At 34.2% G+C, this 18,485-nt stretch overlaps 2 protein-coding genes and 2 non-coding genes across 6 annotated transcripts; 3 read left to right on the forward strand and 1 right to left on the reverse strand.

The window, feature by feature from the left end:
* Nucleotides 1-601: 601 nt before the first annotated feature.
* On the forward strand, nucleotides 602-5,873 carry mam-7 (MAM domain-containing protein; the record flags this gene model as incomplete). The annotated part of the gene is made up of 12 exons (NM_066793.2): nucleotides 602-662; nucleotides 712-783; nucleotides 2,223-2,360; nucleotides 2,410-2,595; nucleotides 2,667-2,778; nucleotides 2,870-2,950; nucleotides 2,996-3,200; nucleotides 3,539-3,769; nucleotides 3,853-4,093; nucleotides 4,637-4,740; nucleotides 4,796-4,939; nucleotides 5,769-5,873. The coding sequence occupies 12 exons, from the start codon at nucleotides 602-604 to the stop codon at nucleotides 5,871-5,873; spliced, it is 1,680 nt and encodes a 559-aa protein (NP_499194.2).
* Nucleotides 4,302-4,451, forward strand: F40F12.10. Its single transcript, NR_052656.1, has one exon. It is a non-coding gene; the product is annotated as an Unclassified non-coding RNA F40F12.10 (non-coding RNA).
* Nucleotides 5,874-6,050: 177 nt separating the features above from the next.
* On the reverse strand, nucleotides 6,051-18,105 carry cyld-1 (ubiquitinyl hydrolase 1; the record flags this gene model as incomplete). Of its 3 annotated transcripts, NM_001268116.3 has the most annotated exons (17): nucleotides 6,051-6,594; nucleotides 6,757-7,417; nucleotides 7,490-7,738; nucleotides 7,786-8,266; nucleotides 8,340-8,748; nucleotides 9,037-9,172; nucleotides 9,223-9,371; nucleotides 10,014-10,173; nucleotides 10,218-10,320; nucleotides 11,266-11,350; nucleotides 14,395-14,499; nucleotides 16,535-16,643; nucleotides 16,687-16,763; nucleotides 17,044-17,169; nucleotides 17,563-17,802; nucleotides 17,858-18,015; nucleotides 18,068-18,105. In NM_001268116.3, the coding sequence occupies 17 exons, from the start codon at nucleotides 18,102-18,104 to the stop codon at nucleotides 6,445-6,447; spliced, it is 3,435 nt and encodes a 1,144-aa protein (NP_001255045.1). The 3 variants fall into 3 exon arrangements, with proteins under 3 accessions (NP_001255045.1, NP_001255046.1, NP_001255047.1); NM_001268117.4 differs by lacking the exons at nucleotides 16,535-16,643; nucleotides 16,687-16,763; nucleotides 17,044-17,169; ... (1 more) ...; nucleotides 17,858-18,015; nucleotides 18,068-18,105; NM_001268118.3 differs by lacking the exons at nucleotides 14,395-14,499; nucleotides 16,535-16,643; nucleotides 16,687-16,763; ... (2 more) ...; nucleotides 17,858-18,015; nucleotides 18,068-18,105 and having other exon boundaries at nucleotides 6,445-6,594; nucleotides 11,266-11,272.
* A 99-nt stretch (nucleotides 18,106-18,204) lies between these two features.
* On the forward strand, nucleotides 18,205-18,350 carry F40F12.11. Its single transcript, NR_052657.1, has one exon. It is a non-coding gene; the product is annotated as an Unclassified non-coding RNA F40F12.11 (non-coding RNA).
* The last annotated feature ends 135 nt before the right edge of the window (nucleotides 18,351-18,485 follow it).

The raw sequence follows: 18,485 nt of genomic DNA on the forward strand, positions 1-18,485 counted from the left end.
AAATCGGCAAATCTGCAAATTGCCGGAATCGAAAATGACCGGCAAAACAAGCCATTTGCCGAATTTGCCGAAAACTTTCGGCAAATTGTAGTTTTGCACATTTTTTTGGAAATTTCAGAATGCCAATTTTAATTGACAAAATCGTAAGCATCCTATGAATGTTCCTACATCTACTTTGAAAAGTAAGCAAATACTATGAAAATTCTAAAGAAAACGGGAAAAAATTTCAAAAAGGCCCAGTTTTTTTTTCCGGAAATTAAATTTGCCGATCACCTCTGGCTTCAAAGTCTTGCCATTGATACACCAGTTCTCAATATGAATTTGCTCTTCTCAATACATCATGATTATTTCCATAAGTCCTTACGTAATAACTGTCAATTTCTTTTTCCTTTCTCCGTCCACTTGTAACCGTGAATTCGTGCGTACTTGCGCAACAAAAGAGAACCATCTGGGCGGGGCTGATGCCGTCAAAAAGTAGATCATATTCAATATCTTTTATTTCCTCTTTTATTTTTATTTTTCCTTCAATTTTCTTGTATATCCGCAATAAAGAAGATCACGCTTTTTACAGGAAGAAAGCGGAGGAGTTGAAAATTGAACAATGGAAAGAATACACATTTTGTTCGCTTTTGTTTGTTTTCTGGCTACAATCCAGGAAAACGGTATGTTACTGAAACTTCTTCAGACGCTTTAAAAATATTTAAATTAAAGATTCATGTACACCATTCGGAAGGGAAAGTCTGCTCATATCACCAACAATGTTAGGTGTATCCTCATCTTCTGGTAAGTTAATACATTTTAGATTTTCAGATATTTACTTAAATGTAAAATAGTATAAATAATTATTTTGTTAATCTGATAAAAAATAAGCAAGAGTGCTCAAATAAATTTTTTAAATAATTTTGAATGGGCTTCAATAAAAAAATTGTACAAAAAACCCTTCAAAATCGAAACGAAATCCCGAAATTTATTTTTAAAACTTTCGACGGAAAATATAGAGAAACTCAAAAATTGAATCCTCTCAGCATTTAAGCCTACAGTATCCCTACAGTACCCCTACAATACCATTGCAGCACCCAAACACTATGTACGTACAGGGTGGGCCAAAAGTATGGTAACACATGAAGCGCTCTTTTACATGAGCTTTTCGCGCGACTGCCACGTCATACGTACATTTTTCTATCGAATACTGATAGCTGAATAAATTTCCTTCAATTTGACCCAACATTTGTAATGTTTCCCAATAAGGTGCGATTTTAATCACCTCGGCAATTTAGCGAACCCTTTCGAAAAAACGGTGTTTTGGCACGCGGCACTTCCCACACAAACACACCTCCCACGCACGCCAATAATTTTCAGATGTATGATTTTTTATGTTAAATTCAAAGTTAAAGAAGTGAAGAAGCGTTTTTGATTATTTTTGTAGCATATAAAAATTTTCTGTGTCGGCACTGGCGGCTAGCAATAACCTTTGAATATTTCTTGAATTCAACTTTGCGAAATTTACTCAGTTTTTTTTGGTTTCACAAGGCGTAACGTCCCACAAAATCATCCGAGCTAAATTTTTTAATGAAAATTCTGAAAACTCATGTCAAAACGTGCCAAAAAGTACTAAAATGAATTTTTCTTCATACTGCTGCCGCCGCTCACATCCATCTTTCTGGCGACTGTGTCATTCAAGACTTCAACTACTGCCACAGTCCATGACAGAAATACTGTGACAGAAATTTTTTAGATTTTTGTTTTTAAAGAATCTCTGGACCAAGAGCATTCTCTAAACTATAAAAACTTGTAAGACACTTGATGGATTCCTCGAGAAAAATGTAGAAATCCCGCAGAATGCCTACTTGCGTGCCAACAAGATCGTGTTCTCAAAAGTTCTGAAGGCCTGCAGCGATGCGGAGGGGGAAATTTTGAAAACTCAAAACGTTCATCTGGTCAGTATTTTATGGAGAACAAAACTTGTACAAATTGATGTAATAACTCTCTCCACACGTAAAGCTATAGAGCTGCAAACGTGTCACCATACTTTTGGCCCACCCTGTACTAATTTCAACTCACTTTCCAAAAGTTTAAAAAATCAATTTTTCGAACTACAGTAGACCTACAGTAATCCTACAGTATCCCCACAGTTCCTAAGCTTTTTTATTCAATACGATGGACGATTTTTTTTTCAAACTTTAACTTTCACTTTTCCATTTCACTAACTTGTCATTTTTCAGGTTCGGAGCCAGGACTCTCACGACCAGCAGTAACTAATAACAATATGTTTCCGTCAAGTGTTCGAGCACGCGGCGAGAAGAATACAAATTTTGGAATACCAAACGGAGTCATGAAATCAAATAAGGAGATGTCTGTTTGTGAGTTTTCAAACTATATATTCCGAAAATGTTTAATGTTTACTTTCAGCTCTCGGTGTTCCATCCTCTCCGGCAATCCTTGATGCAAGTGAGCTCAATTGTTTGGAGTTTGATGAAACATGTCGATGGAGAAATGTTGATGGAATGTTTGTGGATGAACTTGATTGGTATCAAGGATCTGGAGAATTAGATCAAGATAGATTATCGATTGCAACTGCTACAAATGTACTTCCACGTATGTTTTCTTTTCTCGTCCCCGTTTACCGGATTCCAGTACAATATTTGAACAAACATCTCCGTTTTCAGAGGGACAATATGCAATTGCGGCAACCGACATGGTTCAGTTCCCAACAATAAAAGCCGTTCTGGTATCCGATCAAATTGGTTGTCAAGTTGGAGATGGTGAAATCCGTTTCAAGTAAGATTACGGTATTGAGAACGGATATATTGGGAAAAAGAAATCAACTTCATGGCAATTTATAAGTCTTGAATAATATATACTTTCTCAGATATTGGACATCCCCAGAAGTTCAACTGAAAGTTTGCGTGAAAAAGCTCTCAAAAGTGTACCCAGATTTTGATTTTTGCAGGCAAGTGTACATCTAAATTCAAAAGAAAATCAATAGAATTTTCAGTCATATAATTGAGAAGAATGATCCAGGACCGGTGTTTATCAATATTCCGGAACAAGGGCCTGTACCATTCCAAATTTATATAATTGCTGATCATTTTACATTTAATTCGGATAATCTTAAAGGAGGATTCGCGATCATTGATTCAATTGAATATTATGCAAGAATGTGCAGTTTGGAGGAAAAATCATCGTTTGATTATAGTCAGGTTGGTTTACAACTTGCTCAAGTTTTTGGGAAAGTTGGAAAAAACTCTTTAAAAAAATAATGCCGAGAGGCAATAAACCAAGATGTGGCAAATTTTGAAATTTTGAAATTCGCCGCACACATGAAAAGTTTTAAATGAAAATTTTGTCCAAAACTAATGGATTCGGAACTGATGGTAGTTTTTTTTCATCAATTTTGATACTTTTTGAGCTCCAAAACATATTGCAATTTACCGAGTATGACGACCACGGAAAATTTTCAAAATTTGCCGAAAATGTGGAACTCGGCAAATTTCAAAATTTGCCGCACACCACCTGAAAAACTTAATATTTATTTCAGAAAGACTCTTCCCACAGTATTCCATTAATACCACTTGCTGAATCAAAAGATGAATTTGAAGATGAAAGTTCTCATGTGACTGTGAAAAGAGAAGATTCATCTTTTGAAACTCTTCATGCTTTTGCTGCAGTACCCAACTTTAATCTTGGAATACCTAAAGGTTCTGGAGAAAGAACTGGAATTGTGGATTTTGGTTCAAGGCAGGACTCTGAAAATTTGATGAACTCTATGGTTGGTGGCTTTATAATTCTCAAAAAAGTTGATTTTAATTTTGGAATTTGGAGAGCTGATTCATAAATCAATAAAATTTTTAGATCAAACTTCGGCAACCAGCTAGTCACGAGACAAATGAAATAAATGATAAATTCATAAATATGGCATCTTCCTCTGATTCTTCAATTTCTACAATTTGTGAAGCAATTGTTTGTTCTTTTAATGAAACAGAACCATGTTCAAATATGGCAATTCAATCAGATTGGAATATTGGAACTGGTCCAATTGGTAATCCATTAACTGGAGTTAAAGGAGATGCTTCTTTTCTTCCATTCAATGAAAGTTCGTTTTAGGGAACTTCGCTTAAAATTTATTTTAAACGAAAAATTATCTAAAAGTTCAGAAAAACTGCAAACAAATCTTGAGTTTCTTGACTAGAGAGAGACAAATAATGACTCGCGAGATGTCTGCTGCTTCAGCTTTTCCAGAGTCGTATCGTAATGCCACTAGATTCTGGCATGCCTTTCTAAAGGCGCCCAAAATTATTTAGATGGGTCTCGGCGCGCAAAAACAGTTTATGGTAGTCTTTGGATGTTCTTCATTCTTCATTTCCTTGCATTTTTCAATAAAATATTTTTTAACCGAAACCGAAGAAGAAAGCAGCTGCAAGACTACCATAAAATTTTTGCGCGCCGAGACCCATCTGAATAAACCTGTGTGCCTTTAAAAGCACATGTCACAATCTTGTTAATTTAATATATATACAAAAAATACAGTTTTCGAAAAAAAACAGGACAACTTTTGAAAATCACAGAAAATACAAAAAACCAGTTATCAGCACTGTACATCAATGTGCGAATAATTTTCCAAATATCAACTTTTCAGATGGTTCATATGCTTACATCTCTGGACCACAAATCAAATCTCGCCTTCAAACGCCATCATTTAATGTGGATAAAGCTGTGACAGTTGTATTTTCCTATTATAAGGTGGCCAAACTTTTTTAAAAACAACTTTTTTTTAAAGGTTCATGGAAATTTTCAGGCTGATAAATCAAGTCAATTCCAAGCAATTGTGAAAAGAGAAAATAAAGAAGAAATTGTAGTTTTCGAAGCACCAAAACTAACAAGGAATTCACGAAGATGGTTCAGGGAAAGTTTGAATATTTCAGCTGGAAAATATGATTATGTGAGTTGAAGATACAACTGATATTATTAATTCAGCACCTTTTAAAATAGATGTTCAAAAGAGCTCCACGGGTAATTTGGGTCTCGTTAGGTATTTGGGGACAATATTCAAATGATTCCAATCAGGGGTGTGCGGATAATAGCCGATTTAGCCGAATTCGCCGATCGGCTAATTCGGCTAACTCGGCTAATATTAGCCGAATTATCCGTTAGCCGACCTTTTTACCGATTAGCCGAATTAGCCGTTAGCCGACTTTTTGGCAGTTTGGCTAATACGTCCGTTAGCCGATTTTGGCCGATGTTAGCCGAATTCGCCGATCGGCTATTTCGGCTAATTCAACTAACATATTTTTTTGGAAAACAAAATGTGGTGAATTTGTATGATTTTTTCCTATTTGAACAGTCGTTCATCCCTGAATTTGCTCAATAACAGTGAAAAAATTAACCCAAAACCTGAATTAACAGAATGGACAAAAAAAGCTTAACCAAATGAATATTTTCCGAATTAGCCGAATTAGCCGAAAATTAACCGATTTGAATGACTGAGATTAGCCGAATTAGCCGTTAGCTGAAAATTTTGAAATTAGCCGTTAGCCGGTTCTCAAAAAATCGGCATTAGCCGATTTATCCGTTAGCCGAAAGAATCGGTTATCCGCACACCCCTGATTCCAATCAGTTTTTTTTTACTTTTCAACTGAATTTACATTTTTGCCGCCAAATACCTAACAAGACCCAACGTTTTGGGGCGGAGAGTTTCCTATGGGCCGTGGAGTGCGCTTGCACCTTGATTTTATTTGTTTTTTTCTGCGTCTCCATTATATTTTTTTCAGATCGCATTTGAAATTTCCAATCTCCGACCCAATCATTATGTTGGTATTGATGAGATGTTTGTTGTCGACGATCGAAGGAAATCGTTTTGTTTCCATGGATTATAATTATCACCTTAATTTTTTTTTTGCAAACTCTTATTTTTCTCCTTCCCGTCATTTTACGTGTATAACTCGAACAGAAATAAATCTATATCGATCCTCGTCTCTAGGATCACGATGTTGGGTGAGGCTAGGATTTTGAGTGTATTCATTTTTTGATTCGTATTATTTATGAAAAAAAACCAAGATTCAGATTTTTATTGGATTTTCAATGAAATGAAAAATGAAAAATCGAATCGAGAGGGAAACAACTAGTTGAATTACATTCACCATTCTAAGAAGCAAAACGGGTAAATCAGAGTGGGGGCAAAAGACACAATTAAACGACCGGGCTTGGGGGAAAAGTGTTAAATGGTTCAGAAGTTACGTACACAGATAATTACAGACAATTTGTTTTTTTTTAATTTTTCAGATTCTTTAAAAATTCTTTAAGGAAATGTGAAGCCCGTAGAAGCAAAGGTGTAGGAGGACTTGAAGAAATTAGAAGGGATGGGGAAAGATAAAAATTACAGAATTCTACTCATTTTGAATACATGAAAAAGATAATACGTATTATGATACAAAAAAGGCAGGATGTCTAGTTCATCATATTTTTAATCGAGCTTATGATGGTAGAGGAGGAAGATGACGAAGATGTCGGTGAGGCGTCCTCGTAGAAACAAATATAACTGTCGGAAAGGAGACGTCCTACCAGAGGATCCAACGATGATTGTTTGCCGAACATTGCCTGAAATTTTAATTTTTATTTACGACATTGAAGTTTGAAAGTGAAATAGATGAGATTAAATTTGAAACATCGATAATACTAGCGAATTTCAAAATTTAAATAAAAAATTACAATTTCCAATTTTCTGTCATTTGGAGAAATGTTTTTATTCAATTCCCATACCTTAATCTGTCCACACTCATCAGCATCCTTCAAACGATTCCATCCTTGCAGTGATAACCAATCGGACATATTTCCACATTCTCTGACCACTGGAACATTGAACCCATCAGATAGTCCTTCTCGATCAGCCATCGAATCAAAGAATACCCATTGATTCGATGAAGTTCGAACATAAGCAACGTAATGAGATGTTTCTATGCACAGAACCGCTGAGAGAACCATTTTGTGGGAGTGTGGTTTCTTTTGTGGTTTTCCAGGTGGGTAGAGATCTCGACTCTTGTGATCTTCAATTTCCGGCAAAAGATGTGTATGGTGGAAACATTTTCTGCAGAATATCACTTCCGAATAGAAAACTCTTCTCGTCAGGAAACACGTCGGGCAGTAGACTTCTGAGCATGCTTGACATTTTGAACAAGCCGGAACCGCTCCAGCAACGAACGGAGTAATGTCAATTGTTTCCAGAGGAAGAATCTTATCAAACACTTTCTGTTGTCCATATCTTGGTAATTGCATAATCAATACTGGAGGAGCTTTTGCAAATGTTACTTGAGCTGATCTCATATGCCGTTCGAGCAAATGCTGTGAAGTTGCTGCACCTCCCAGCCAATCATCCACCACAATTGGTACAAGATATTGAGAATCTTTTGCGTGATTTTGTCCGCTGAAAATTGAGAATATTAATACTAATTGATTACTTTCGATATAAATAAGAATAAATTGGAAAAAAACTAACATCAACTTTATGAATGGCTCAGCATGGAAAACTTTGGAGAATATGAATCCAAGAATCTCTTCTGGATCTTTTTCTTCATTTGTAAGCCCTGTTACATGCGGCATGAGCTCAGCGAGCAATTTTCGAAGTTTCATGACATGATCCGCTCGCACATAATGAACTTTTCGAAGAGGGAACACGATCTCGTGGGCCAGAATTTTTTGAAATTGTTGAGCCGTTTCTGATCCTTTGATCGATTTTTCAAGAAGACTGAAATTATATTTTAAAATTTTTTATTGAGAGCATGCCAAACTTACAAATCAAAGCAAGTGGTTTGGACAAACATTGCATACAACGTGGCATCCAGATAACACGAGTTACAGTAACCCTGAATTCCTTTCTGCCTGCCAACTAATTGTTGCATGTCCTTTGCAATTCCACATTTTTGCTTCTCCACTCCTGAATCCATACTTCCGAAATCTTCAGTTCGCCGGCTGATGTTATTATACGTTTGGCTAGTTGGATAGGTTGAAGTCTGAACTACAGAAGCTCCATTGGAAGACGATCCCGAATGATTGTGCTTCAGAGATTGAATCGGAACAAGAACACCTCCAACTACTGGAGAACCAGTGTACGAGGAAGCATCATGACTTCGACGCCAAGCCGTCGGAACATCCTCATCCAGTTGAACAATCGCTGAACGAACAATTCGATCTCCTTCGTCGTCAATTTCCTCGCCGAGCCATCGAACAACTCCTGTACGTTGTGCTCCAAGATGTCTGACAACAACATGACTTCCTGAAATAGAAATATGGTTTATTATGAAAATATTTTGATAAGCTTGCAGATTATTCAATGCAAAATGACTAACCAATATCATACGAATCAATCAGAAAATCTTCCACTCTAGCTAATGGCTTCGGAGGCAAAGGCGGTGGTTGCTGGTGAGCCGCAGCGGCAGACGATGCTCTTGGCGGAGATGGCGGTGCGTACGGTGGTGGTGGAGGATCCGAAAGTGATTCTATCGACGCTTGCTTTCCATTCACATTGTGACGTCCATTAACCGGGACACTAATGGAAGTTCCCGATGCAGCTGGCATCTGTTGACTCCTCGAGGAAGATAATCGACGACGATGCTGAGATGATGATGTAGACGTGGATGATATAGAAGAGGATGGTGATTCCAGTGAAGAAAGTTCAACGAAACCAGCATGACCATCTTTAGCAAGGAATAGCTGTTCTCGATTGAAGACACCAGTGCCTGCTCCAATTGTGTTTTTCTGTAATATTTTTTTAATTATAAAATTGAAAGATCCGTTTTAAAAAGTGTTTTCAAAATTTTTTAGTGAAAAAATTCCGACTTCTCGAAAAAAAATTAAATTGATTTGAAATTGTTTGCTTATTTTCTAAACGTTTTTTTTTTGATTTCTCGATTATCTTTGAAAGAAAATAGAAAAAAAAGGTTTTTGGTGAAAAATATAAAAAAAGTCGATTTGTTCCAAAAACCAAAACATCAACTGTCAAAAAATTGTCAAGTTTGAGTTTTTTTTTCAAATCCAAAAACTCACAAATTCGACACCAGCATATAATGTTTTGTGCCCTTTCAAGAAACCAATATATTTAATAATTCCTCTTTCCTCAGCTCCATTATTATTCCAAATACATTGATCACCAATTCGAAAGTTCAGTTGATCACTTTCAACTCTGAATACTTTATTATTTTAATTTTTTAAAAATCAGATATTTCGCCTTACCGTTCATTTCTTTCTGCAGGATTTTGTCGAACGAATTGATTTCTTTGAATTGTTTGAACACTTTTACTTCGACTTGGTTGTAATGAATGTGTATTTGACATAGATGGATAATTCATTGATGATGATGGTGGCGGCCGTGGTGGATGAGTCTGAATTTTTGAAATTTGTACAATATAGTTTTTTTTTGGTAGGTTTCAGAGTGCATGTTCGGTAATTCTACAAAATCGTCTATTGCACCATGTTGTTCCAACATTTTTATTAAAAATTAGTGTCAAAATATGTTTTTTTTTAAATCACAGGGTAATCGGTAAATGTTTCAATTTTTTAGGGAATAGAAAAATCAACAAATTTTGGTTTTTTAGAAAAAATTAATTTTTTTTTGAAAATCGAATAAATGTACAGAAAATTATCCATAGAATTTAATAGTTTAATCAAATTTTGTTTATGTTGGAGAACATTTTTTTGTTCGAAATATACGAAAACGAAAAAGTGGCACTCATGCTCTTCTCATCTAAAAAATAATATTTATTTTAACATTTTGAAAAAAAAACGCTAAATAGTCGCAGCGCTCAGGCAATTTAAATTGAAATAAATTGTTATTTTCAGATAAGCAAAATTTATTTTCTATATTAAATACTATTTAGAGTATATATAAAATCGAAGTTTTTAAATCAAAATTTTTTATAATTTGAGATGATTCACTTTATGTGTTTTTATCTACTACTACTACTACTACTAAAACTTTTACTTTTACTAAAAATACTTATATTTTTTAATTAAAAAAAACTCACCGAATAAGTATTATAATCCGGTTCAGAAGGTTTCATAGATCGACTATTCCGTTGTTCAATTTCTGGTTGTTGCCTTGAAACTGGAATAATTCGTTCTCTTGGAGCCGGTTTTGGTGCACTTCGATATTGTTCTTCATCTCCAGAATATTGCACAAGCCTTCTGAAAACGAATGAATTTTTGCAGAAAAAAAAGAGTATTTAAACCTATTATCGTATAGAGCTGACACTCCACCGCCTTTCATTGGCATATGCATTTGATTGGGTGAATAATATAGACGGGAATTGGAAGGTGCAACTGAAGAAGATCCTGCAAATATGGAAGTTTAATGGACTTGGATTAAAAAGATCAAAAGAATAAGTAAAAAACTAATAAAGATGATTGACGTAATGGGAAGTACAAATCTACTCTACTATTTTCAGCATGTCTTTGTTTTAAATGAAAAAATGTGTAACGATCGTATTCAACTGAAAAATCAAAAATTATTTTTAAAAAAATTGTTTAAATAGTTTTGTCAAACTTTTAGCGACTTTTTCCGTTTTTTCGACAAACTGTATCGGCTTTTGCATTGAAACATAAATCAAAAATTTTTTTTGAAAAATTCTTTAGGTTTCTCTGAGGATTTTTTATTTGATTCAGAAACATTTAGAGGGCAATTGGTAATTTTGTTCGGTTTTCTTGTTGTAATTCGACGTCTTTAATTGATTTTAATTGAATATTTAATTAAATTACAAAAGATAAACCGTAAAAATTGGTCAAAACACGGAAAAAGTCCCGAAAATGGCCAATTCAGCCCTTTAAATTTTTAAATCAAAATTATAAAAATAATACATTTTTCTTAAAAATTTACTCTGCCCTAATATTTAAAAAAAAATTTGATTTTTGATGTCTTCCTTGAAAATTAGCTTTTGAAGAAAAATAAATAAATAAAGAGCAGCTTATTTTATACAATTTTCCACTTTTGTTTTTATTTACAAGAGATTTTCCGAAAATAGGGTTTCTGCTATTTAATCCAAGAATATTCCAGAGATTAAACGCCCCCACAATGTTTTTTTCAAAGATATATGATTTTTTAAAAAAACTTTTTTCGACTTTTTGGAGCAACTAAATTTTTTTTCAAAAATTTTTTTAAGCAACATTCGGAATTTCTATTAAAAAATATATAAATTGTACAGTTTTAACTGTTTTTGTTCATAAAAACTCGGCAAATCAATAAATCGACAATTTTTCAAAAATTTTCAGTAAAAATCTCACCAGACATTTCAAAATTCCAATTCGTATCAAATTGACGATTCAGTCGGTCATGGGATGATGAATATGATTGATTTGAAGAAGGCCACTGAAATGAAAAAAATTTTCTTTTTTTTTTTTGAAAAGAGTTGATTTAAACTCAAATGCACAGAGAAGCAAAAAATCATTGGTGATAACAAAAAAAACTTCCCAATTGAAAACCACTTCGTTTCGACAAATTTTGATAATCAACCGAAAAAAAAGGTTAAAACACTTTTTGAGAAAAAAAAACTAAGAAATATAATTGAGAAACAAGAGACGGCAGACATATGCAGAGAGCATGTAGAGAGATGCAACAGAGAGAGGAAGAAACATGAAAAATTGGGAAAGACGAGAGTTTAGAGAGTTCAAGTTTAAAAAATAGAATTTTGAACAGATTTTGATGGTTTGTAGAAATGAAATAAAAAATGACTAATTCTCGCTGAAAATAACTTTAAAGCTGTTCAAATAATTACGAAATACATAGCTATTTAAATAGTACTTTTTCCGACTAAAAATGTTCCAAAACTTCCGAATTTTTGCGTGCTCAAAACTCAAAATGTGCTCAAATGAACAAATTTCGTAATTAAATTTCTTTTAAAAGTTTTCTCGCGGTTAAAATTATCGAAAAAAATAGGCTAACAACTTTAATTTTGACACTCTTCCGTTTCTCTACTGGCGGAAATTTATTTTTTTTTGAATTACCGTCCTTTATCTCATATTCTGGTGATTTATTTCACATTATTTCGTTTGTTCAGGTACATTTAAAGCCCATAGGTAACCAAAAATTCTTTAAAAAAAAAACAAACTTCCGACCGCTGTGGCACGGAAAAATTAGCGAAATTGAAGATTTTAGCTCAACGAAGCCCATTTTTTTGAAATTTTAGTAAATTCGGATACATTTTTGTGGTCTTTTTAAAAGCCTCATTACGAAATTAGTTCATTTAGGCACATTTTTTAGTATATACAATCAAAAAAAAACTCCTAGAACCGATATTCCTCCTCTTAAAGCTGTTCAAACAATTATGAAATATTTTTAAAAACTATAACGTTTCTAAATATAATCTGTGTTAAATTTTTTGAAATTACCATAAAATCCAATCGAGTTTTCCAGACTCGACTGTTTTGAGCCGATTTTCTGCCAAAATATCATGTGATATACCCCACGCTCAACTAGAAAACAGAGAAAAAAAGAAAACAATATCAAAATTGTTTACAGAATTGGGAATTGGTGGAATCGAAAAAAAGGATAATCCGTCTTCGGTCCGACTGGTCAAAGATCTTTCTAGAATCGAGGAAAAAATTTCCGAACATGTTTAGAAAAAAAACCCCAGCGAATTTGGATTTGGAGCTCTAAGTTTTGGTTAAAAACGCAAAAACAAAAGTCAAAAGGAATAAAGAAAAAAGCGGGGAAGCAGATGATCAGAGAGAAAGAAAAAAAGCGAACGAAGCTTGCTTCGAGAGTCCGTCCGTGTTCCCAGAGAACAGAACAGACAACAAAAACAGCTCGAGTCTAGAGAAACAGCTTCTGCATCTATTGCACACACACACAGCTCAAGGCTCTCAATGAGCAATAGAATAAATTGAATCTATTGAGCAACTTAAGAAGAAGAAGAAGAAGAAGCCACACATAAGAAGAAGAAGAAGGGATGCCCAAAAAACTCAAGCAGTGAGTGGCTCGAGTTGAGACGTTTTTCTAGACAAGACACTCAAAACTCGGGACCACGCTGCTGAGCAATGACTTAGTGCCGAACTGCTCGAGGGCATGACGGAAGAAAAAACCAAAGAAGCGAGAGAAATGGAGAGAGAGAGAAAGAGAAGACACAAAAAAACGTTGGAGCTGCGGCGGGTGGAGGAATAATTGAGACGGGAGACAGTTGCGAGTTACGTGGGCTGCTGATGCTGATGGGGCTCTTTGTTTGTTCGAACGATTCGTGGCTCAAAAAGTGACTCAAAGCGAGATCTAGGTAGTCAAGTTCGTAGATGAGATTGTTAGCTAAAAGTCTAGAAATTATGATGTCATTGGGGAAAAAGGCCATAGCTACGGAGGAAATTATTCATGAACAAGGAATAGTCTTGTTTTCTTTTTTTAATGTTTTCGAAACTTGTGACTTTTTAAAACACGTTCCCCGAAAACATATTACGGTAACACACAATTCTGAGATTGCGCATTGCACTGTAGTTTTCGCTACGAGATATTTCGCGCGTCAAATATGTTGCCCAATACGCATTCTCATAATTTTGTACTCTCGTAATACAAAAAAAAGAAGCGATGAATAAATATGGACGAGAAAAAAGAAAAAAAAAAAAGGAAAAGCGCTGGGTCCTTTTAAAAGCAATTATCGGATCGGGTGTGATGAAATACTATAGCCGCGCTTTTGGGAAGCTCAATGGAAAAAATGGAAAAAGTTACATTTGTGGCTTATGGAAAATGTTCACGACACAGAGAAAAAGTTATTGAAACGGGAAAATAAATATGAGTGGGAAATTGATTTTTTTTTTATGGCGGCCTGCAAAATGTTTGTTTTTTGAGAATAAAAATTGAAAAAATAAAACATTTGCACTCATATGTTGAATGTTGAATTTTGTCGTAATTTTTTGAAAGGAATTTTCGGTAATTTTTTTTTTGAAAAACATTCCATATAGCTTTTTAGCAATTTCTCCAAAAAAGCTTCGAACTTTTCATAGAAATCTTTAAATATGTAATGAGAGTTTTTGGACAAACTAAACACTTTTCAGATTGTAAAATACTAAAACTTTCATAGAATCGTTATTTTTTGGTCTCGAAAAAAGAGGAAAAACGATTCAGTGAAAGCCCCGAACGTCTTCTAATTGTTTTGTCAGTGAAAGGAAAAGCAAGAGAGAGAGAGAGAGCCAACTTTTCATGTTCATTTGGTGCACACACCCCATAAACAAGGAGCCGCTTGTTCGTTTGTTCAAGAAAAAGAAGTCGATGAGAAGCGCAGAAGTAAGAAGGGAAGGAAGGAACTAGGCACCATACAGCCGGAGGAATAGAAGAAGACGTCACTTTTTGAAATAAGTAGAGGCAGAAGTAGAACTGGAAGACGTCAGGACGGCCACAATAATTGCCTCACGAGGAGACAGCTAACTAACCTGAGAAGTGTTCCCGTCAAAGTCCACATTATACCATATTCCTGATGCTTCCGGTCTCTCACCGATCCACGACACTTTTGCTGGAACCCGTCGCATTGTTTCGTCCTGAAAATAAATTATATTGAAGTTTTCAGAAAAAAAGAGCTCAAAATTAAAAAAAGGAACTAATGGTTCTTGTGCTTTACTATGAATTTTTAAAATTTTTTCAAGAATTATTATTATGAAATTCGCTGGTTTTGAGGCAGTTTCACTATATTATTTAATTCTGAAAATGCGGATTTGGCAATATATTTGACGCGTAAAATATCTCGTAGCGAAAACTACAGTAGTTTTTGAAATGACTACTGTAGCGCAAATGGTCAAAGAGTTCATATCGTTTTAAAATTTAAGACTGCTGAGACACGAAAAATTGGAGATTGATTCTAGCTAAAATTAACAAATTTTTAAAGGAATTTTTGAACCACCATAGGTTTTTAAACACACCAAAAAATGTTCTATTATTTTTCTGCGTCACGAAAAAAGGTAGGTAGGCAATGATTGTATGGAAAAGGGATGAAAAAAAATGGAACTGAAATTGAAAACGGGGCAGCGAATGCGTCAGCCAACGAACAAAACATCATTGTGCATCAGACAAAAAAAAGAAGAAAAATATCACCAAAAAAAGTTTGTCCAACTGATTTTGTTTCAATCAATTCAAGTTCGATGACAACAAATTGGGAGAAGGAAGGGCGTCGCCAATGAAATGAGAAACAAGTTGGTTGAGACGATGAAGAGGAAAGAAAGAAACAACTAAACAGGCAAATAGTTTGTTAGAGAGAGAGAGAGAGAGAGAGAGAAGAGGATAACTTATACTTTCACACAGAGAAAGAGGAACTCTATGTTTTTTGTGTTGAAAAGAGAGAGAGAAAGAACTAAATAGAGAACCGGTTCACGATATCATTGACACTGACCGAAATATGTTTTATTGAACAACATCGAGAGGGATTAAGCATACAGTCGGCAGAAAATTGAGAAATTCTTTCAGTTTTAATTTTAATTTGAATCAGAAGCAAGGGCGTCGGGTTTTCAATTTTTGAAAAAACTAAAAATCGAAAAATCGAAAACTTTTCATTTTTCGATTTTTCTAAAAAGTTTTCGATTTTTCGATTTTTAGTTTTTTCAAAAATTGAAAACCCGACGCCCTTGCTTCTGATTCAAATTAAAATTAAAACTGAAAGAATTTCTCAATTTTCTGCCGACTGTATGCTTAATCCCTCTCGATGTTGTTCAATAAAACATATTTCGGTCAGTGTCAATGATATCGTGAACCGGTTCTCTATTTCATTTTTCGATTTTTCTAAAATTAGCTTTAAAATTTTGTTCATTGTTCTTCATTTTAGAATAAATTGTTTTGTTTTTTTCTCAACAATGTAAACGAAATTAAACTTTAAAAATCATATTTTATGGTTAATTTTCTGAAAAAAAATTGTCTTTTTGATTTTTCGATTTTCCGAAATTTTTAAAAATTCGAAAAATCGAGAATTTTTGTTTTTCGATTTCCAATTTTTCTATTTTGGAAAAACCGAAAAACGACACCCTTTATCAGAAGTATCATAATCTATGTGGATGTATTTTTTTTGTACATTTGAAATTTTCCCGGATTTAATTTTTTCCCGGACCAGAAGAGATAAATATAAATCGAGAGTTTGAGAATAAAAAATAAAAACGAAAATTTCTCGATTTTTTGGACACTAGTAAACTATTTAAGATGAGGCACAATCACTATTTCATTCGAAAAAACAAAAAAATTTCATTATTCGAGCAAGAGACTCCAATTTTTTTTCGATTTTCAAAAAAATTCGTTTTTTTTTTTAATTAAAGCCGGAAAATTGACTTTGTCAGAGCGGAATTTACAGAGGCCTAGCAAAAAATGTGACTCGTGGGCCATTAATTCCTATCCCATTATATTATTTTCAAGAAACTTATAAGTTAGTCATGCCATCGGAATTTCAATCAGTCACGTGTGACAGTCTAATTCTGAATACAAGGAGACGCCCATTTCTCGTCTGCGTCTCTTTATTTTGAATTCGTTGTTTTATTTTTCTTTTTTTTTGGTTAAAAACTAGATTCCTTTGAGAAACATATAATTTCAAATACTTACCACTTCCACAGAAACAGAATCGCCAATTTTCAGATTCAGAATGAAATTGAACCATTCGAAATTTTGATAAACTTCTATTCGTTTCTCTACACTGACAGCCAGAAGATGTCTGAAAAGGGAAAAAATTTTATTTATAAAGATAATAAATATACATTGCTTGATCTTGGTTTATTCTCATTACATCGGATCTGGTAATCATTGCACAAATCAGAGGAGTGCAGTCGAGTTCCTGAAATTTAAAAAAATTGAGAAACTGAAAAGGCATTAATTTGACGAAAAATTTTGTGCCAAAAATACGGTAGCCGATCTCGAAACGACAAATTTTTGGAATTTTTATCGATTTTTTAATCGTTTTTTCAAAAAAAAAAACAAGAATTCTGGAGAAAAACTATACAAATTCAATGAAAATTCGCCGGGAACGAAAATTTTGAATTACAGTTCTTTTAAATTTGTCGCGTCGAGACCCGCTACCGTAGTTTTAGCCGCAAAAATCAGGGTAATTACGATACCTCCATGGGCATTGCTAATCCATCACGTAAATGCGAAGAAGCTCTTGATTTTGTGAACCATTCTTTTAATTCAGACATTTTCCAATCATCATCTGCCATTTCGCGAACCATTGTTCCTGGTGGGATCTGAAAATAGAAAATAAAATTAAAAATGTTTAATTGTGGAAAAAATAAGCAAAAGACCAAATTTCATAACGAAACTTCTCCAAAATGCTTTACAAAAACATGATTTCAGCTAAAACATCAAATTATGCACGCTTTTGAGTGTCGGCCGGATTTTTTTCTCATATTTTGGTTGTTTCTCCGTTGATCAATCGATTATCGGCTCAAAAATTACCTAAATCAACAAAAAAAGCGTTTAAAAAACTTAAAGATGACAAAAAATAAATAAAAATCAAATTTCGGCAGCTACGACACGGAGAATTGGCGATTTTAGATGAAATTCTGTTTTTTTCCCCGAAAACTATCGCTATTCGGTCTTTTTGGCTCATTTTCCTCATTTAAATCCACTTCAATCACCTCAATAACACATGGTTCTTCCTCTCTTCCATAATTCGATGAAAATCGAATTCCTTGAACTTTTCGTTGCAAAAGAGCAACTATTAGCTCGGGAGAATTCCTATTCCTATCCAGCTTCGTCGTCCTATCTCGGCTATAATCGCTAACATCCACTAATTGATCATCTAAAAAGCCGGAGCCAGAAGCTTCATTAATAAGCTCAAATCCATCTATTAATGTGCCGACCGGTATATTTTGATTCTGAAAAAAAAAACGAATTTTTAAAAATCGATTTAGCAAGAATAATGTTACTTACGAGATTTAATCTGTTAGAATTGCTTGTATTTTCACTTGTATATAAATTTGAATTTTTCTCGGACTGTGTAAAATAATCAAAATCGTGTGCAGTTAAATTTGTTATTGTATTTGATCCCGTAAGTTCATCGAGTGGGTTACGAAATTGATGAGATCCAGCTGAAATTAAAAACATAGTTTTAAAAAAAATTATTATTATTTCGTAAAATACCTGATTGCTCCGGAAACTTTGCAAATTCGCCGGGCATTCTGAAATATGCGGGTTGTTTAGAACGTTTGACGAACGACAACATTTCAATAAATGAAATAAAGATTCGTACTATAAGTGGAGAGCGGTGGACGAAGCGCGCGCGCGAAGCTCAGTGTTACGTTTCGGTGAGCAAATAGAAAAGGACGTTGTCCAAACAATTATTAGACTTCCGCATCATATACCTATTTGGTGTTGAATAATATTTTTGGTTTTGACCTCGGGTTTTCCTTGCGCGCTAGGTTTTTTTTGCCGAAAAATAAAACATCGAGCAAGCAAATGACAGAGAACGTTTTCGAAAGAGAATGAGAGAACGAGAGCTTTGACACAATTATTTACAGAAAGCGAGGGAAAATGATAAGAGGCTTGCGGAGCAGATAGT

This window comes from Caenorhabditis elegans, chromosome III (genome assembly GCF_000002985.6).
Source record: "Caenorhabditis elegans chromosome III".
Classification (NCBI taxonomy): Eukaryota; Metazoa; Nematoda; class Chromadorea; order Rhabditida; family Rhabditidae; genus Caenorhabditis; species Caenorhabditis elegans.